The 22,212-nt window shown below is 36.9% G+C and overlaps 2 protein-coding genes across 3 annotated transcripts in view; one reads left to right on the forward strand and one right to left on the reverse strand.

Annotated features, from left to right (window-relative positions):
* The window catches only part of dock2-like (dedicator of cytokinesis protein 2), a 126,097-nt gene that overhangs the window by 69,032 nt on the left and 34,853 nt on the right, over positions 1 to 22,212 (forward strand). The gene's annotated exons all lie outside the window — the stretch shown is intronic.
* Positions 92 to 22,212, reverse strand: part of insyn2b (inhibitory synaptic factor family member 2B) — a 22,544-nt gene continuing 423 nt past the window's right edge. Inside the window, exons 2-4 of the mRNA XM_055177796.2 lie at positions 9,915 to 11,556; positions 9,381 to 9,455; positions 92 to 1,944 (exon numbers count right to left, since the gene is read on the reverse strand). Of these exons, the coding sequence (XP_055033771.2) occupies positions 1,779 to 1,944; positions 9,381 to 9,455; positions 9,915 to 11,311 (1,638 nt within the window). The 5' untranslated portion in view covers positions 11,312 to 11,556 and the 3' untranslated portion in view covers positions 92 to 1,778. The remainder of the gene's footprint in view (positions 1,945 to 9,380; positions 9,456 to 9,914; positions 11,557 to 22,212) is intronic.

A 22,212-nucleotide genomic window follows, 5' to 3' on the forward strand; every position in this document is an offset into this window, starting at 1 on the left:
GTTTTTTCATTTATATATTGTACGTTTAAATATTTAAAGAAGAACGTTTTCTGGAAAGCTTTTGTGAAAATCATAAAAAATGGTGGGACTGGCTGGCAACTTTTTTAAAAACCGCTGGCATGGAAAGAGTTAATGGATAGAGACAACTTTATTGTGAGTCATTGCATCCCAGCAAGCAATAGCCGTCATTTCACTGTCTAGGTTTACTATATCCGACAATGAGTAACCCATTTCTAGCTAAAAATAAACTTGAATTTGGTTACATGTGGTTTTTGCCTAAATAACTTCCGAGATGTCTGGAATTTCATCATGTAAGCAAAGTCAACAGTGATTACAAGCTTTTTGCTTTCATTTATTCAATTTTTTGGGCCACAGTTAAATGTCTATTCAATTTTCACTCACAGCCCAAATTTTGCCTTGTTTTAGCCTAGACGTCTGGGCTGTGTTTGGACGACTGTGATAGTACATGTATAGGTTTAGCATTTATCAAAAGTGCAAATAGTACATCTTTGCATAGAAAAATAACCAATTATTTGCGAAATCTGGGAAGACGTGCTTCCATCTTGGTCTGTATGTTGTTATTTAGAACTCGTCTCATATAAAAACATGTTATCTTCTTTTCCACCTTACTTACCAAACCAGAAACATTTACTGCAGTAAAATACACAATTTTATTAGCGCCGTCCTAAATATATCAATTACAAACAGGTGAAGGACAAAGAGAGCATTGTGGGAAATGTAGTCTTATCAGAATATCAGCATATAAAAATACATCCAATATAGTATGATATTCTTTATATATTTATACTGTATATGTTTTCAACTCTGGAAATGGAGAGATATAGACTGGAAGACATTTAAACCAGTGTGTATGTGCATACATCCAAGTAATATATGAATAAAAGAAAAATATATTTGTCTATTAGCATTTTTCATTAAACATAATGTGTCTATACAATTCAGCTACAGTATCGTTTGTGAGAATACCAAACATATACACATTAAATTCAGTTTTGTGTTTGTGTGTAAATGAGCAGTGTGGGAAATCTTAATTCAAAGAGCAACATACAGATGAAATAAAGTGAGTTTTTCTGCTTCTTGAGGATTCTGTTCTTGAACTTTTAATGTATTTAAGCTCTGCTCCAAAACCAAGTTTATTTGCCCTTCTGTCGTTATTTACTTTACAATTGACTTTGACATCAACATTCACCTGTCTGTTTTTATTAAAACGCACATTTTTCACAGCTTATTCTTATTTTCGATACTTGTCAGTGTTTTTTTATTATGCATTCTGGGATCGCCTTCTCTGCCAAGCATTTTCCTGTTTATGTTTTGTACGCAGATGATGCCATCTAGGCTGGCAGCTCTCACTGGATTTTAGGACAGAGCTTTAGACATTCATTAGCTGGTGTAAGTTGTCAACACATATCGACTGAGTAACATCTCTGGCAGACAGCATGTTGGGGATTAGACACAGGGTCTTGTGGGTCTCCATGGACTGAATTGGCCTGGAGTTATAAGGATGTGAGTTGATGTTTCTGGAAAGCAACAACTTTAAGAAGTTTGTCATCTCCGGTTATAATTTTGTGATCGATGATATTCACAAGTCATTGATTTTTACATTTTTGTAATAATCATCATAAACGTCTTGTATCTCCATGACAACAACGATGCTGGTGAACTCCCCATCAAGCTGGGGCATTTTCCACGAATACAAACAAGCGTAATAGTGCATTTCTGTGCTGCTGTTGAATATCCATGGTGGTGATGGTCAGGTGCTACAGCCACCAGAAGCATTTCTTTCGCAGTTTCTTGACACGGCTCTTAGTTTGTGGTCGTATGAGGGTGGACTTTGGGACAGGGGTGGGGACATCATACTCCGCCTCCAGCACTTCAAGAATGTTTTGAAACTTCCCCTCTTGTACACGGAAGTCATGTTCAACACTAGAAAGATAAAATCATGATGATCAATCTGTCATCATACATGACTCAAGAGAGTAACTCATAAACAAGGGAGATAATATAAATGTTCTAAACAAAACAATGAAAAAATATTATTTTCTGCTTTCTTTCTCTCCTCTCACCATCATCCACATCTTGATTTTTAAACAGAGCACAAAAGTGTGATTGCAGTAGTAAAAATCTCATTGATTTTTTTCCCTTAGAGAAATCAATTTTTTTAGTATGTGTAAAGGTTCACTGCGTCATCGAGCCATGATTTTAGACCCAACCAAAAAAATCCTATACTCAGAATTGGAGAAAAACAATTTGAACTCCACAGTTCAGTAATACATAGTTCACAGTTTTGTAATATGTTTCATCAATACATTTATAGTGTGTTTACAAACAATTCTCTGAATATAATTTACAAAGAAACTTTATTGAATATTTTTTAATCTTTGTGCAGAAACTGTTTAATACTGAAAAAAGTGTTGTCACAGCAGAGTCAAACACACTGCCCATTTATCTCACTGGAACTAGTATCTCTTGCTCTCTCTCTCTCTCCCTGTGTGTGTGTGTAACAGAGACACAAGGTTATGCCCTCTATTTACAGTATTGCCACTCCTCCTGCTCTTCCCAGCAAATAAGTGAGTAGAGAGAGGAAGTGTGATATGAGAAATGAAAAGAGCAAAAGACGAGAGATAGTGTTGAAAAAAGAAACACATTGACAGACAATCAATTAAAGGTTAACTAGTCTTATAATGGGAAAGAGAGAGAGAGAGAGAGAGAGAGAGAGAGAGAGAAAGAAAATGTGTTTCAGTAAAGAGCTGTGTTCAAGTCAATGTCTATTGTGATCTATATAGCGATCTCTATTGCGATCTATATAGCAATCTCTATTGTGATATATATAGCGTTCTCTATTGCGATCTATATAGCGATCTCTATTGCGATCTATATAGCGATCTCTATTACGATCTATATAGCGATCTCTATTGTGATCTATATTGTGATCTATATAGCGATCTCTATTGCGATCTATATAGCGATCTCTATTGTGATATATATAGCGTTCTCTATTGCGATCTATATAGCGATCTCTATTGCGATCTATATAGCGATCTCTATTACGATCTATATAGCGATCTCTATTGTGATCTATATTGTGATCTATATAGCGATCTCTATTGCGATCTATATAGCGATCTCTATTGTGATCTATATAGCTTTCTCTATTGTGATCTATATAGCGATCTCTATTGTGATTTTATAGCGATCTCTATTGTGATCTATATAGTGATCTCTATTGCGATCTATATAGCGATCTCTATTGTGATCTATATAGCGATCTCTATTGTGATTTATATAGCGATCTCTATTGTGATCTATATAGCGATCTCTATTGTGATCTATATAGCTTTCTCTATTGCGATCTATAAAGCTTTCTCTATTGCGATCTATATAGCAATCTATATAGCGTTCTCTATTGCGATCTTTATTGCGATCTATATAGCGATCTCTATTGCGATCTATATAGTGATCTCTATTGCGATCTATGTAGCGATCTCTATTATGATCTCCATTGTGATCTATGTAGTGATTTGTATAGTGATCTCTACTGTAACCTATATAGCAATTTCTATTGTGACCTGTATATTGATTTGTGTAGTTATCTCTAATGTGATATTTATAGTTATCTCTATTGTGATCTATATTGCGACCTCTATTGTGATCTATATAGCAATCTCTAATGTGATCTATATAGCGATCTCTATTGTGATCTATATAGTGATCTCTATTGTGATCTATATAGCGATCTCTATTGCGATCTATATAGCGATCTCTATTGCGATCTATATAGAGATCTCTATTGTGATCTATATAGTGATCTCTATTGTGATCTATATAGCGATCTATATAGCGACCTCTATTGCGATCTATATTGTGATCTCTATAGTGATCTATATAGCAATCTCTATTGCGATCTATATAGCGATCTCTATTGTGATCTATATAGCGATCTCTAATGTGATCTATATAGCGATCTCTATTGTGATCTATATTGTGATCTATATTGTAATCTCTGTTGGGATTTTTATTGTGATCTCTACTGTGATCTATATAGCAATCTATTTTGTTATCTCTATTGTGGACTTTATAGGGATCTTGGTGTAGTGTTAACTGAGGTAGTGTCACTGTTGTTGTTGCTCAAATTAATGGATACTGATTTAAACGAGTTTGATTTAAAATTTGAATATAAGCTAAAAATCTTTGCTTGATTTATATTGCTGTAATTCAAAACTGTGTTTTAATTTGTTTGTATCTACATTACAATGCACAGACAAATGCGTAGAGTCTTGACAATAGTGAAAAGGTGATTTACATGGACACAAAAAACAGACCTGCAATTTCTTTTGCTACTTTCACTGTTGTTTCCATTAGGACCTTTTTCATTCAAAGAATATTGCAAGTGTGCATATGTTTTTGCTGTCAGTGCTGCTGGGATGTTTGTGAAAGATCAACAGAGCGGACGTCATTTGTCATGAGAAATTGCAAGACGGCTTTGTTTAATTTGCATATTCTGATGGCTCATTTACATGCACACAACTCGTTCCTCCGGCAAAACCATTAGCACGTACATGTTGGAGTTTTGCCCATAACTACAATAGTCATTTTAGCATGCCATAATTCCACACTTTTTCACACACCATTTGTGCTTCAGACATCAACGATCCTTAAAGGCTGTCAAGGAGAAGTGCTGCATTACTTTTTTAAGTGAACTCACCCTCCTCACATTTCCTCCGCAAATGTAAAAAACGTTTTTGAGTCCGACATTGTTTGTTGAGTGCACATTATGTTTTATATGGGTCGTATTTCTAAGCCCATCTCTGTTTCTCTTCTCCCTTGAGAAGGAGACGGTGTAGGAATTATACAAGCAGAATATCTGATGAAATAATGGTTTGAAAGGAGAAAGTTTACTCGCTCAGAAAGCTCCCAGAACTGCAGTCCGCACTTTAAGATGCTGAAAATCCCTAATCATCACTATTATATTTCAGTTATCATGAGCCAAAGCAAATCTAGCGCTATAAATCACACTGTGTGTGTGTTTTTATGTGTCACAGTAAGGCCAAAGATAAAATATATTGCTCAGATGCTGCTCTTTATTAGCTCAGGTGACTTATTACAGTTGCACTCTGAGATTAATTCGACTGGTCATGTGATCCCAACATGTCGGCCCCTGTTAGACGATCCACTGCATGTAAACTTAAGCTTGTATTATGATAATGAGATGATGAAATTAGTCTGCATGCTATTCATTTCTTGGTGTATCTTTGTGCCAACATTTTAATAAGGAAGGAAATGCTCCTGGTGGATTATGTCATATTTAATATCAGCTCATCTTGTTAAAAAAAGAAAGAGACACAAATGAATCTAGACATTTAAAAGTATAGAGCTGTAATGTGTGGATAAGCTTTGATTATTTGCTTTGGGAGAATTTGATGAATACTTATTGGCATATTTGAGCAAAGTTCGAATGACGGGAGTATTAAAGGGGACATATAATTGAAAATCTGACTTTTTTCATGTTTAAGTGCTATAAATGGGTCCCCAGTGCTTCTATTATCGTAGAAAACGTGAAAAAGAACCACACAGTGACTTAGTTTTGTTAAACGATTCTTTGCAAGCATGTGAAAAAATAGGTCATTGAAATTTGTAATGTCAAAAGGGGATCTTATTACAATAATACCATCCCTTAATCTGCACTATGCAACCATGGCACTGCCATTTAGTGCAGAGAGAGAGAAAGAAAGACAGAGAGAAAATAATTGACAGCACAAACCACCATTATGGCGATCAGTGTTAGCATTTTATCAGCTCATTTGCATTTAAAAGGAAACACCATATAATGGCAAATTTTTGGCCACACCCACAAGGTGGCAATTTTAACATGCTATAATAAATAAATATTTATATGGTATTTTGAGCTTACTCTGGGGACACCAAAGATTTATTTTACATCTTAAAGTCTTTTGAACTGTATGGTATGGTTTTTACTTTCTATTGGCAGGCGGGCAAGAGAGATATGAGTAAAGTGTACCTCTCCTCTGCAGTCTCTGTAAGAAACGCATTCATTTTTTTATTAAAGGTGTAAATATTTGTACCAGTGACTGTTTTGTGGTTTTCTGCCGTGATGTTGCTCATGGGTCGAGACGTAAGCTTGTGTGTATGCTGTAAGCTGTTTTGTGCGTAGCTGTTTTGTCATGAGATTAAAGCTCGGCAGGAAATCCATCTCTTTTAATTGATTCCCAGGGCTGGATTTACCTCAATGTGTGCTGGAAACATGTATTACTGTGACTTTAGCTCCTTATAATGCACAAATAATGATCCTGTTTATCCCAACAAGAAAAGATAGAAAATGAGATAAGAGAAGGAATATCTAACAGCGCTTTAGTAACCGAATGTGTATCCGCTGGGATACCTACAGTAACAGTTTCGATGTTTTTTCTGGTCTTTTTGGTCAATGTTTGTGTCCCACAAGGCTTCATTATTCTTTATTGGGAGTTTGAGCTCTCCGTCCCTCAGTTATAAAACCGTGCTGATCGTCAACGGCTATAAAATGGACACACCTGTCATCTGATTCTTAAATTATGCCACACACTTTTGTCTTAGGAAGACGTTTAAGTTGGGTATGAAGTTCGCCTTTATGCCACAATAAGTGATTTTTACTGTAGGTGCTTGCTAGTAAGTGGTTGGTATTTGTTTCCTGGTCCAAATATCCTAGCCCTTCTGTATGTCTCCGTGATATTCCGGTCACTAGATACAGTATATTATCTAGTGCAATGAAAGTCAATGGGATTTTTCACCAGTTTTATCTCCCATAGGTGAAAATCTGTAAATCCGATGTTTTAGAAGAATAACAGCACAGCTCTTCTCTACAAACCATGTGATCTCTGATATATCATAAAGGCTTTGTTCATTTGATCCTAATGCTTTCTAATGGCATCTTGGTGCAATTCTGACTGTTTCTTCCCTAAAGGCAGAAAATCCCGCAGAGTCACATCTAGATAATATTATTATAAATGTGTCATAGGATTGGTTTTTCTAGCACTTTTAAAGTAAGAGTTTGATGTACCACGTAAGCTTACTTAATTTAATTTTAGCAATGCAAAGCATGTATTTGTGACCTCCTGTACACTGTAAAAAATAAAAAGTTGACTTAACTTAAATTTTCTTACACACTTCTTAATCATGGTAACAATGAACAAACATCATTCTTTCACAATAACTCTAAATACATATAACTAACATTAACAACATAAATAGTAAACATTAAACAGTCATCTTTTTTAGTAAATATTAATCAAAGAAGTGAACATGTCGCAATGCATGCTGGGAACCATTCAGACTATTGTTTTTTTTATTGCTTGTTCAGATTACTCAGTTTGGCAAGTTGGGTGAACGAAGCCCATCAACAAAATAATATTTATTAGCTGAATGAAAATGCTTTTTTCGTTCAGTGAACACAAAATAATGAATTGACGCCCTTCAACAAAGAAATCTTTGTTCAAGTTACTTAATTTTCTTTTTTAAATAAACATTTTAAAGTTGGATTTTTTACAGTGTATCTACAGCACACCGTCAGTCAAAATGTTCATATAACTTCACAATTTTGAAATGGTTAAAGGGATAGTTTCAATCAAAAATGAATATTACTCCATGATTTACTCACACTTAAGCCATCATCGATGTATTCGAATATATCTTTTTCAGACGATCATAATCTAAGTTATATTAGAAAATGTCCCGGCTGTTACATGTTATCTTTGGAAAGCTAAGATTCTTGTGATTCCAATTATGTAAACTGCTTTGGGATACAATGGGTCACATTCACTAAGCATGCATACGCACAAATTTGTTCGTAAATGTGCGTACGGATGTTTCAACTTACAAATCATGATTCAACAAAAACTTTCGTACTAAAATTTATTTTCAATGTATGCAAAAACGTAAGAACAACTCGAACCACACTTACGCAATAATCATGAACAAGGAAAAATATATAAAATATATTACACAGATATATATTAAAGGATTATTTTTCCTTGTTCATGATTATTAGGCACATGTGGCACAAGTTGTTCTTAGGTTAGAACGTCCGTACCCACATTTTACGAACAAATTTGCGCGTACGCATGCCTAGTGAATAAGACCCATAGTCCATTTAGTGTCCCTTTTAGGTGTTTTTTTAGCCTTTTCCATGATTGTTAAGGGGTTTAAACTTACAAACTAAAACAACTAGTTTACGGTAACGATTGACACGCGTACTTACAAACTAAAACAACTAGTTTATGGTAACGACTGGCACGCATTCACAAGAGAGTGCGTTTTAGGCGTATGATGTCTTGTCTCTCTCATCTCATCTCCACTACATCTCATAAGCTACATCCTACATTGGAACTCTCGTGAATGCCGGACGGTTGTTACTAGAAGCTAGTTATTTAGTTTACAAAATAAATCATGGGGTAATTTTCATTTTTGTGAAAATTACGATCCCACAAATGGTTGTAAAGCAACATTCTTAGGGCCAGATTTACTAACAGCTTGCGCCAGCACAAACCATAATTTTAGCGTTAGATAATGACTTTCGCGATTTACTAAAGACGTACAGTGGATAATTAGCGCTGAAAAGGTGTGGTCTAGTTATTTTTGCGACTGACCTTATTGCATATCCATTTCTAGGAGTTTCCCTTTAAAAAACAACATTTATGGGAGGTGATTATTTTAATGATTTACACAACGCGAATATTTGCGCCATTATTTAACACAGATAAAAGCATGTCTTAAATAATTTCGCGTTTGAAATGGCTGCAATTGTTGCTTATGCGAGAGGATTTTTTTTTTTTTAAACACTAACAGTTTATTTGGAACATATTATTCAAAAATATTGTTTGCCAAAACATGTTATTTTTTGTTTGCTGAAGAAAATTAAAAAGGAGTCACTAAGAGTAGTCACACAATAGCAGATGTTTCAAAACTTATTGTAAACCTTTCTTCGGTTCTTTTTAGTGTACAATGGCTTCGTTAGCTGGGATTTCACACCTCGAATTTTCATTTGTGATGTCCATGGTGCAGAACTCAAGCGCATTAGGCGTTAATAGATCACCCGCACCTGAGGAGCATTAGCTCTGCTTATTTGCGACCCTTAACTAATTTGCACTGCTGTTAGTAGATTGCATTGGTCATTATGGAAATCAGCTGTTGTGCCTGTGTTATTTAATTTGTGCCTCTTTAGTAAATTACCCACAAAACATTACCACTCCCATCTGTACTGTTTTGGAATTGCGCTCTTGCCCCGTTTAGTAAATCTGGCCCTTAGTGACACTCTTACATTAAATGTCCAAATATATTTTGGTCTGACTTTTGGTGGGTTTGTCAGGTACCTGTATATTATGCAGGCTGTCTTCTGACAGGTGGAGCAGTTGTTGATGTCCTGACCTGTTCTGTAGGAACGTCGCCTGAAGCAAGTGCACAAAACAATTACACTTACACAGAGAGAACACAGGGAGCATTGAATGTCCTTGAATATACAATGAAATATAAAGACTTTTAACTTCAGAAACATGTAATAACACATTAACTTCACTCAGTGATCCTGACAGATCAGAAAGAGAGAGAGAGAGAGAGAGAGAGAGAGAGAGAGAGAGAGAGAGAGAGAGAGAGAGAGAGAGAGAGAGAGAGAGAGAGAGAGAGAGAGAGAGAGAAATGCATATGGGGGGAGTGATAAAGATGAGACGGTAAATATGACATGAGAGAGTTCGGGGGTTAAACTTTTCTTTAGGATCAAAATTTCTGATGCATTGCCGCAAGACACATTATTTGCCAAGGGAATTATGGGATGCTGAAAGTGTGGAATTACACATCAAACACACGCTTTCATGAACTCAAGATCCTTAATCTCTTTTTTTTTCACTCACCCCTCACTCATTGCCTTGTTCCTCTCTAAATCCTGGATGACATTGAGAAGAACTTTGATCTTTTCTTGATTATACAGCAAGTTTTCCTCTACATTCTGTAACAGTCCATGTAGCACACCCGGTCCACCGTTGCATTGTGGGATTTCATCTGTTTGCGGTGGGTGTGTGTCTGTGTCTTTCTCGGTTTTAGATTTGGAGTCAGGAGGCGGAGATTGTGACTTTGGCTTCATCTCTGAGCCAATGAGAAGTTCTGGAGGTGCTGGTTTGGACTTGACATGTATTTGTTTTGAATTCCTGGGCGGGAGAGGGGGCGTAGCTTTTAACTCAGAGCCAACCGGAAGTGTGGGGGGTAGCGGTTTGGGACACGCAAGAGGTCCGTGCTTTTCAGTGGTTGTGCACTTGTCCCTTACCGGTGTGTCGTGTGTTATGCGCTGTGCAGTACATTCTGTAGGTTGCGTGTGCTGGGTTTTGTGTGTCTTGTCATGTGCTTGGGATTGCTTTAACTGTGTCGTTGATTCATTATGGCACATTTTGGACGTTTTCTTCAGTGCCGATGCTTCTGATTTAGTTTGGATGTCTTTTTGGTTTGATGGTGAGGTGGTGGATTCACAATGCAGTTGTCGATTGTGTATGTTGGGAATTTGGGCGTACGTTGGTTGTGCCACTGTGGAATTTCGTTTTTGCAGTCCTGGTAAAGAACTTTTTCTCGGTGGAGTCGGAAGGGTCACCTGACTAGCCGCTCGCTTCCGACAAGCCGGCGCCATGCAGGGTGGCGCTTGGGACTGTCTTCTCCCGCAGGCGCCACATAATCTGGGCGATAATGCCATTGTTCTACATGGGCGAGGCGTCGTTGAGGATGAGCTGGCGTAGTTTACGACCGGTCTGGATCTTTCCCCTTTCAGTGACTGACCCCGCTTGTGATCTCGTGCCATTGTTTGACATTGCCGTCTTGCATCCTCTGTTTCTGCTCCCTCACTACAAACCCCGCCCACCACCTCAGGTGCAACAACACTTCCATTAGTGTACCGAGGGGTTCGCTTTAAACTTCCTCTTGGCCCCGATTGGTTGGAGTTCATTTCAACAGTGTTAATTTGACAGTACACATCATTCTCCTGCGGTACGTGATTGGCGCTGTTCTTTGACTTGACTATGTGCCTGCCGTTGACGTCACAGCGCCGGATCCGATCTAGAGACATGGTTTCCACAGTCGGTCCATTAGTGGCGCTGACGGTTTGATTCCTCCTCTTTAATGATGGAAGCGAATGAAGTCCTGGCGACGTTTGCACACCGACGCTGCACAAAGGACCCCATTTCTGAGAGAGCATGGCCCGCCCTCCCGCTACAGGCATCTCTAATGCTGGCACTGCATTTGATGTGTCAGCTGCCCGTCTGCCCATGACCTCTACTGATTTGCTCAACCCCCTGAGGAGGAGCTGGAAGTGGTGAGGCCTCGGTTTTGAAGCATACTATCTAAACCAGAGGTAATCACTCCCTACAAGAAACAACTGGGTCGTCTGTGAGTTTTGGAAGCTCCACAGTGTAAGCAGAGATCTCATTTGTCAGAAATGCTTGGGTTCACTCTTGGTCACCATTGGTTGTCTAACTGTAATCCACTGTCACACCAGTTGTCTTGTTTACCTGTCTAAAAATATTGATAACATTAGAATGAAGAAGAAAGCTACGTTATGTGCCCAAACTATGTGGACACCACAATACGTTCTTAAGTATTATAACTTAAGTATTATAGCCTGGGAAAATCCAGACAACTTTCATCAAATTTAGATTTTATCTGAAAGTAGTCTGGCAAAGAGGCCATTCAAGCCTATTTCTAATGGCGAGAAATTGTGGCACCAATCAGAAACGTTGGGACAGGCTTTAAACGATGATGACAGCGCAGAGACAGTGAAGACGATTTTGTACAAAGATGGATGCCGCCGTGGAACATCAATCGTTAGAATCAGCTATCGCGTCTGTTATAAGCGATTTAAACTTTTCCTTTTCGTTAAAACCCGAGCATGGAACAACACTCGAAACCTTCATATCTAAAAAAAGATATTATCGCTGTCTTACCGACTGGATCCGGCAAAAGTCTGAGCTCTGCATATGTCATCTCCTTCATCGCTGTGATTGGTTTTAGGTCTATCCAATTGGACACAGATGCATTTGAGGATGTCAGTTGATGACGCCTCTTTGGAAATGATTTGTCTATAAAGCTTTGCCAGACCATAACTCAGTTACTTCCGAGAATGGTCTGGTTTTAACAAGGCTATAAGAATTACGTTTTAGTATTAGTCCTTCCGTTACTTCCGCTCTTCTGTAAAGGATTTCCACCAGGGACAGCTGCAGGGATTTGTGAAATCAGACAGTAATGTTTGTCATGGGCTCAAACCCCCCATTTCGTTCAGGTCTGAGATTTGTGCAGGTCAGTCAGGTCGTACTCCACCATCACAGGCTTATAATAAAATTTTTAAGAAATTTATGCAAAATACGGTCCACATACTTTTGGCGTTTAATATGAAGATATATACTTTCAAATGTATCAAAATGTTGTTTTATGACTTTTTTAAATGTTGTAATTTATAAATTCTGTCTAATCCAGGCCTGACGCCATGGGGGGTGCATAGGGGGGCATGGCTCCCCCAGAAAGAATTTGCGCCCCCTCAGTTTTCTTAACAGACATAAATTATATTGGAGAGCTAAATTCAGTCATATACTTCGATATAACGATTTCGTCAATAACGTGTATAACTAAATTTATCCAATGACTGCAGCTACCTAATTTCAGGCGAGTGGATTCACCGGGCAAATTAAAAAGGAACCAGCCTACATAAAGGCGCAGTGTAATTCAGCGACCTATGTGGCGTTTCCTTGATGTTTCAGCATGCAAGGTTTTAAACATCCGTTTCTTAAATGCAAATCACACAAGCTTGTAATGTTGCTGCCACTATCATCCTCAAAGCGAACCGCAAAGATAAATCAGCACTTTATTAATAAAGCCATACAACTCCAGGAGGGCAGAGAGACGAGGATAGAGTCATTCAGGTTCGCTATTTGGGGAGTTCAGTCAGAATAGGGAACAATTCAAAGGTAAGAGCAGACGAGGAGTCAGACTGGCAGCAGAGAAATCAAAAAGCCATCCAGGATCTAAGACAGCTCAGGGAGTGACAAACCAGGAAGCGCCATCAATGCCGAAAGGAGATCTGTATGCAGAGCGAAGAACCTCATAAACAGAGTCATTCGTAAACTCTGCAGACCTTGTTTTAGAGAACTCTGGGGTTGTGCTGCAGTGTAGATGAACATAGACGGAGTCTTATGTAAACGAACGAGCTGGTTTTAAAGGGGACATATTATGAGATTTTTTTTAAGATGTAAACCAAATCTTTGGTCTCCCCGGAGTGCGTAATTGAAGTTCTAGCTCAAAATACCACACAGATAATTAATTACAGCCTTTGTAGGCCTGAGCAAAAGTGTGCCGTTTTGGGTGTGTCATTTAAAATGCAAATGAGCGGATGAAGTGCAAATACTGATCACAATGATGGTGGTTTGTTGCAATTGAAACTCAATTGTGCTGTCAATTATTTTCTCTCATTTTCTCTCTGCACTAAATGGCTGTGCTGTGGTTGGATAGTGGAGATAAAGGGGGCGGTATTATCTTATTCTCACATCACAACAGTAGCCAAATTACAATGACCTATTTTTTCACATGCTTGCAGAGAATGGTTTACCAAAACTAAGTCACTGGGTTGATCTTTTTTACATTTTCTAGGTTGATAGAAGCACTGGGGACCCAATTATATAAATTAAACATGGAAAAGTCAGATTTTCATAATATGTCCCCTTTAAGGTGATAGCACATCATTTTTAAAGTGAACGTGATTTATTTTTGTTTCCAATGAAGGTTTTGCCCAAAATAGTAAACATAGTGCAATCAACTATTATAAACATTATATCAGATTGTTTTAAAATGTATTCTTATTAGTGATGCGCGGGTCGTCTCTTAACCCGCGGGTAACCCACGGGTCGGGTTGGGGCGGGTAAAGAAATTGTAACTTTAATGCGGGGCGGGTCATTAAAAACAAAATTAAAAAACTGATATGTTGCATCTAATTCCCTGTAGCATATATATTAAATATTTGGGAATATATATTTTTACATTTTATTACGTTCTGAAATAATGCCTCTTTTTATTTACATTACAAATGCCTAGTATGTCTATTTTAATGGTCGCGGGCGCAGGGCGGTGCGGGTTGTCAAAATAGATACAGTGTTGCGGGGCGGGTTGGGGCGGGCCAAATTTTTCATAAAAGCGGGACCCGCGGGTTGGAAAAAAAGCCGACCCGCGCATCACTAATTCTTAAAGAGTTCATTTCTGTTTTATATTTTTTATAGTTTGAGTATTGTTGTGTTTAAATATTGTTGTAATGTTGTTTATGTTTTGTTTCAATTTAATTTGCTTGTTACGAAAGTCAGACTGTAATTTTGAACGTCATATATAAGGCATTGTAATAGATTGAATGCCAATATGTCGGGAGAAATGGAGTGGGTCAGACATAATTTGCGACCAATTAAAACGTTTTGTTTGCTTCTTTAAAAAGAAATTTCGTTTCATATAATTAGTTGTTTAATTTTGATAGATGTTTTGATGATAAATTTGTGAAAATAAATAAACATTTGTTCCTTAAATGCAAATCACATAAGCTTGTAATGTTGTCATTATCATCATCACAGGAAAATAAGACACAAGCGGCCTGCGAAGATAAATCCGACTTTATTAATGAAACTGAACATCAGGGCCCTCTTTTATAAAGCGTGCGTACGCACGAAACAGGGCTGAAAACGTGCGTACGCCAGTTCCCACGCAAAGGTTGTGATCTATAAAAAAACATAATGGGAGAATGGGCTTGCATTGCCGGATATGAGGATGATTCATGTACGCACACTTGCAGGTGATCTGTGATTTATAAAGGGAACGTTGCTTTGTTTTATAAGTCTTAATATTTTTGCCGTATGCCATCATTTTTGTTTTTTATGTATACGTAGATGCACAGTTTTATAAATGAGGACCCAGGACTGCCGTCCGTCCAAAAACAAAGTTACTGGAATAAAAAATACTTGTAGGCTGAAACACCAATAAACGAAACGCCACCTATGTCGCTGAATACTTCCAGAAATGAAAATGCCCCCCCCCCCCCAGCAGTACATTGTATAGTTTAATATGTTTTCTTTAATTTTCTTTGGGGAGGACGTGAAGGAATGCACCCTACACAAGAGGGGTGCATGCCGAAAAGTCTAATCTTCATCTTAATTATCAGTGTAGTCAATGTAGTGGAATAAAAACATTACGTAATCAATCAAATCAATTTGATTGGCTGTCAATGGTTTATTGTTCATCAGCTAAAAAAGAAGTTCCTTGTATCTTTATCATTGTGGTGTGAACTCAGCTATCCTCTTTAATTTAGAAACGATTTTCGTCCATAATGTGAACGGCCCTTTAGTCAGTAAGGTGGTCATTTAAATATTTAACTATGGACAAATGTAGCTTTTAGTTACTCCATAGGATGTAAAGTAGGATGCTGGTCTAAACTGGATGTCTCTTACTGTAAGTTCACATTAGACGCTAGTAACTCCAACAGAACTATAACCAATATTAACATGGTTTAATAAATCCCCCATATGTCTCATCCTGCAGATTGAAGTCTTATTCTCTATCTGTAGGGTGTATAATTATATCTTTTGTAATCTCTGCGTGTCTTACGTCTTTGGGTTTTCTGATATTAATATAAGTGTATGTTCGTTCAACTCCTTGCGGTTTTTGTAGTTCATATCTTGCTCTCTGTAACACCTCTTTTCTGGGATGAGATGGACTCAAACCAGTCTGTAAGAAGGCTTGAAAACAGCATTATATTTTAGCAAAGAGGCAAAGACGTGCTTAACCTTCAAAAAATGTTGTCTGTTTACCTCAAGAGGGTAAAGATGTGTGGTAATAATGTCCACCGGTGTGATTTAGGGTTAGGAAAATATAATTATGAAAACAAGCCTGTGAGATGTCCTTACTAATACAGTGAAACTAACCCGTATGTGTGTGTGATGTTTGTCGAAAATACTGATGACCCTCATTAGCCTCTCACAGACAGACATTATCATACAACACAACTCATTTATTCCACGCGCGCACACACACAAAACAGACCTAATGAGTAACAAGCCCTCTGTGTGTGTTTCATTACAATAGATTGAGAAGAGTCATTGATCTCGATTTTAAATATTCGACAGGAAAATTTGTATTCCGAATAGTAGATTCACAAATAAAAGAAACATCCAGATCTCATCTTTCATGTCTGTAGTCTCAGAAGCCTCCAGAGACCGAAATCTGGGTTAGCAGACCACTGTTTGCCCCATGATGTGTTTCAGGGAATTTAGCTTCATTTATTTGGTGAATTTCACACAGTTTCACCTTGGCCTGGACTCGCAAACCAAGATTCTCATTTGTATAGTCCCAAAAACAGTGTGCTATAGTATTATTACCATGTTTATTTAAACATTCTGATAGAACTGTCATTTATGTATAATGCTGTACCATAATGCTATTTGCATGACTTTTATTAGAATGGCTTAAATGCATTTTTTGTACTTTAAAAATACTTGTATGGCATGTATATTGGATTATCAAGATATATCATTCATATCATATAGCATTACATTTCCGTGGTACCACAGTACTTTTTTTATGAAGGACACCTTGTCTTCACCCCCACACACTACTCCTGTATGATCTGTGATTCGGTTCATCACCACACACTTAGACGTCCCACTTCATTCCTCGTGCTCTCCAGGTCATACACACACTATGAGTGTGTGTTCATCTCTCCATTAGCCTCGTTCTTCTCTTTCTCTCTTCTCTTTCACACTCCGTTACTCTTGACTTTGATTTTGTCTTTCTGTGGCTCTCTTGTGTCATTATTCTTACACAAACGCATTTTCAAATACATTTTAGTATCTATTTAAGTAAAGTGAAGGTCTACTGGCCATCCATCATTATTTAGGGGACAAAGATTTCACATCCTTTCACCCAGCAGTCTGTGAGTGTGCATTAAACCTGCTAATGACCTTTCTTTCTTTCTTTCTTTCTTTAATTTTTTTCTGCATTTTTATGTGTTATAATTTTTTTAAATGACACATCATGTGTTAAAAAGCATGTTTTACTTAAACACAATGGGCTCAATTATACACCCGGCGCAATGCGCAACGCAATTGTCTTTTGCTAGTTTCAACCCTGCGCAATTATCATTTTCACGTTTAGCGTAAATTATTTTTAGTAAATTATTCGCCTATAACCGGGACGATAATGCGGGTTTACTTATCACATACATGAATGCAGCACAAAAACGCTTTTAAATATGAAAGATTAAAGGATTGAATATAAAAGATTATTATTGAGTCTCTTGGACATAAATGAGGATCGATTATGAGACGTTAGAAGGCGCAAAGAGCTGCTTCACCTGTAGACTGGTAATTAAATAAATGCTTTGCTTTAAACAAATGCATTTATTTTGAAATGTTTTTTAAATGCTACCCTACGGATTTATTGTATATGATGACTCTGTACCTGTGGATATGGTGAAATGAGAAACATTTAAAGTAATGCTTTGTAAAAATCCCATGGCGCTGTTCTAGTGCTGAAACGGTTCGGCTTTCCGCACGTTGGTAAATTCTTTATCTCTTGTTTGTATTTTTAGAGTACAAACCTTTTCTTGCATATTTGCAAATTATTTTATGAGATTACAATGATTATGTAGGCTATCAATACATTTACAGCAATTAAAAGCCTGCTATTTTTACTTCTCTGACTGAAAGAAAACGTCTTTTAAAGGTTTTAATCCAAAAAATTAAAATTTCAATAAAAGTGAAAACAACACATTTTTAACATTATTCTTAGGGTCTTCTTTCTCCACTAAGTTTTTCATTTTACATAGTCCGTCATCTTAACTCATTCACCGCCATTGACGAGTTATCTCGTCATTTATGAGTTCATATTTAACTAATAAATGTGCCTTTCTGGACGAATTTCAAAGTGAAAGTGTAATACCGCTTTATCAAATTTATCAAAAACGGAAGTTAAAAAGAGCTAATGATTTATTTTAACTGCGTTTATGTTTGATAGTCATTCTGAGTCTGATCTCTAACTTAAATTTATTTACAAAAACGCAATTTTTTAAGCTTTTTGCTCAAAATGTTGTATTTTTGAACAGAAATATCCATATTTCAGTGGTAAATTAAGTAGAAAAAGTAAATATATAATGAAACGACAATTCGCTTAGATCGTTAAAATAGGGCCCATTATGTGTCATTTTGTGTTGATTTTGTGTTAAAATAAAACACTAGTTGTGTTAAAAGAAATGTATAGTTCCAATAATAACACAGAGATGTGTATATTTAAATGTATTTTGTCATTTGTCGCTAAACTAACACGGAGTGTGTTGTTTTTATCACATCTGTTCTAAAGGGCTGTTAACATTATAACGATAACTATAAAAAATATAGTTTTAAAAATAATTTTATATTAAAGAGAATAGCGGAGTTCACACCACAACTTTAGCGATAAAGATTAGGGATGTAATGATTCAATCGTGTGTCCCATTAAAAATGCCTGTCTGAAATCGATTCTGAATCGCAAGGCTGCGATTCTGTGTTTCATGCACAGCTTGCGCGTGTACTACGGCATTTGGTCAGTAGTAAGTCCTTATCAATCTAAAATCATTATGAGTCGGAGTCGTTTATAATGTGCATTTAAAAAAGCAACACTCGCTAAACAAAATCATTCAAAATATTCTTTATTATCATGAAAATACCTGAAACAATTTGAAGAACAGCGATATAAATATTCCTGTAGACATTTCCTGGAATAGTGTTTGCAATGCTACTTCTTCTGTGGCACAAAGGGAGTTTCTGCATGAGAGCGCCCCCTGGCATTCGGATGTGCCAGGATTTCACCATAATTCATTCAAATTCATTCATTGAGAAAACGCGCATTTGCACGGTTAATCGTTACACCCCTAATAAAGATACATTGAACGATATCGTTGGGATCACTTTCTGGGTGATTTTTTCCTCACCTGATGAACGATAAACCATTCACAGCCAATCAAATCTATTTGAACTTCAAGTGCACACGCAGTTGAAATGGCAGTGGAGCTCATTGCTGAGGTCCATAACATAAAATAACCTCAAGTATCCAGCGCTGATGCAGTTGCTTTGAAATTCACTACGTTATGCTTTTTTCCTCCCACACTGACTACACCAAAAAATAAGGTATTATTACACAAACTACTAGATTCAATGTTTAGAGTTACACGAAACGCAGTGTGTTGAATACATCTGCGGGTTACCTGCTGTGTAAATGCAATGCAAAGTTACATATTCAGTGACGCATTTGCAACAATTGCAAATTTTTTTATTACAAGAAACATCCAATATTAGTTAAAGCCATTAAAGGCAAGTGATTTGCACGAATGCCGCGCACGTGAGTGAATAAGCATAAAGTTATCGTTATGATGTGGACGCTAATATATTTATCGTTATAAGAGTGTGGGTTAATTGGGAAGCTGAACAAGCTGATGCATGCGCTATTCCAGTTAAAGTGCCCATATAAGGATTTCCACTGTACTTGCAGCACTAAAATTTCCCACAAAAGAAATAAAGAAAGATTGTTACGTATGAATCTCTCTGTGCATTCGGCACAGAAATAGTCGTATCTCTTAAACAGCTTTAATAAGTCAGAGTCAGAAATAGCTTTAGACACCGGCTTTAATGTAAACATGTATAAAATTATATATACACAAATTAGAGTAATTCTCAATTTTTGGCTCAGACTTATGGACCTTTCTGTAAATTAAGTTATTCCTATTAAAAAATGTGGAGGCAATTACATGACTTTTTCGTGGCCTAACAATGCTGTTGTGTTGCCCTAGGAATTCTGAGGTAATACTTTTATTTTATGCAATGTAAATGGAGATACATGTGAGGTATTTCATTTGGATTAAAGTGCTAGTGTTTTTTAAACACAAAGTTTAACATTCAGTTTATGAAATAGCTCTCTGTAGACGGGTTGTGTATTCATCAGCTTTCATTAACTGCTTACATTGGCTCTGATGGGATTTTAGGAAAGCTGTTTCCTTCTTCAATATTACAACAACAATTTTTTTGTTGTTTTCTGTTAGTTTGAATTATATTAGTTCGACAAGACACACAGACCACAGTGCTGTGACATTATTTTAGCAAGCATAAAACAAAAGAAAGGTTTTACTAAACCGAAGGGATTTTTAGATGCACTTTTACTCACACACAAACACACAAACACAAAGGTTTCAGGATGTGATATACAGTATTATTAACTAGCCAACATCTAAAGCACCACTGAGACAAAACAGCAAGAGTTACATTACAAACATAACTCAGACCCACAGTAATACAAATGCACAAATCACATGGAAGCCACTGTCAGAAAAACGCACACACAAACACCCACAACTGTGAGATGTGTGCGATTTATCCTCAGTGCACACATACTAAACTATACGTAGATTACCATAAATAGATGACATCACAAATAAATGAAGACAAACCCACATGAAATATTAAAGGCAAAATATTAACAACAGATTTCATTGAGTCATTAAGCTGCACCGGTGCATTCTGGGAAATGTGTGTTTATTTAGAACCGGTCATGTGACACCTAGCGAGTGTGTTTACCAATCAGACGCTTGTGTTTCCGCCTGTGAGAGTATCAGGATAGCTTAAAAGATTTATCAGCTTAAAAAGAAAACGGCTTTTAAAGAAGAGCCTGAGCGTGTTTGTGCATTTGTCTACGATGAAACAACAGAAACGTCCCGTGAGACGCTGAGATGTTTGCTTTTCACTCGTTTTCATTCGTTCCTCTCAAATCTCTTTGAAACATCCAGGTTATATTTCACACCAAAATAGACAAAAATACACCTGATCACAATGAAAACCGAGTATTTTGGATCATTAGTATTGTTTGCGTTGTGACATTATTTTTATGACAATAAAGGAGTAAATATTTTTAATATCCAATATTGTCACTGGTGGTTCTCATTACATTATGATACATTAACTGTGTACTGTTTTATAATGAAATAATTGCTGTAGTTCAGTAATTTGTTTGTTAAATAAGCATATGAGTTCAGATAGACTGTTGAGTTTATCCGAAAACAATCCGAGAGCTCTACAATAAGATCTCTCTCGCTCTCCATTCCTCAGCTGTGTGTGTGATGTAAAGTGTCCTGCTGTGTCTGTAATGTTTTCATCTGTTCTCAGATTTCTCCAGTGTGCCATCAATTAGACAAACTCTTCTTCTGAATTACACCTGAAACACACTTGTGTATGTGTTAACTAGTTCTATATAAATATGTCTATATGCTTTTCTCACATGTTAAGCCATCCATCCATCCATCTATCTTTCCATCCATCCTACCCACTTACCCTCTTACCCACCTATCTGTCTGTCTGTCTGTCTGTCTGTCTGTCTGTCTATCTATCTACCCATCTATCTACCCGTCTATCTACCCATCTATCTACCTGTCAATCTACCTATCTATCTATCTACCCATCTATCTATCTATCTGTCTGTCTGTCTGTCTGTCTGACAGATCCATCCAGCTTCCCCCCTACCAATCTACTTATTCATTCATACATCCACTTGTAAAGGCATCTATCTTTCCATCTTTCCATCCACCTATCTGTCTGTCTGTCTGTCTGTCTGTCTGTCTGTCAGTCTGTCATTCATTAAACAAAATTTTACATAATCAGACTGCAAGCAGAAGTGAAGTCAAAAAGCTGCTAAATTATCATCTTTTATATTATATATAGTTATTAACTAAATATAAATGCAAAATAACATCATGTTTTTGCGCACACAAAATGCTTTGTGAAGTGGACACACACACACAAACAGTAAATAAAACCTTATCCTAAGATTTGGAAAGTTTGGGAATTTAAAGGATTAAGTGAATTACACACTTTCTACATTACCGTACTCATGCACACACAGAGACAATTTTCATTTAACACTCAGTGATGCTGTACAACACAAAGCGACTGTGAAGAAACAATGAGGTAATCATCATAATTTGGTGCTTAAATATAAATGTGGAATGATTACCATATTAAGGTACTTCAAGGTTCTTGGTAACAAATTACCACGTTCCATGTCCAAATAACATGGAATTACTACAGTATAATACATGTCTTAAGCTCATATTATTAGTTTGTTGCATATCTT

The sequence above is a fragment of the Misgurnus anguillicaudatus genome, chromosome 16, assembly GCF_027580225.2.
Source record: "Misgurnus anguillicaudatus chromosome 16, ASM2758022v2, whole genome shotgun sequence".
NCBI classification, from domain to species: Eukaryota; Metazoa; Chordata; class Actinopteri; order Cypriniformes; family Cobitidae; genus Misgurnus; species Misgurnus anguillicaudatus.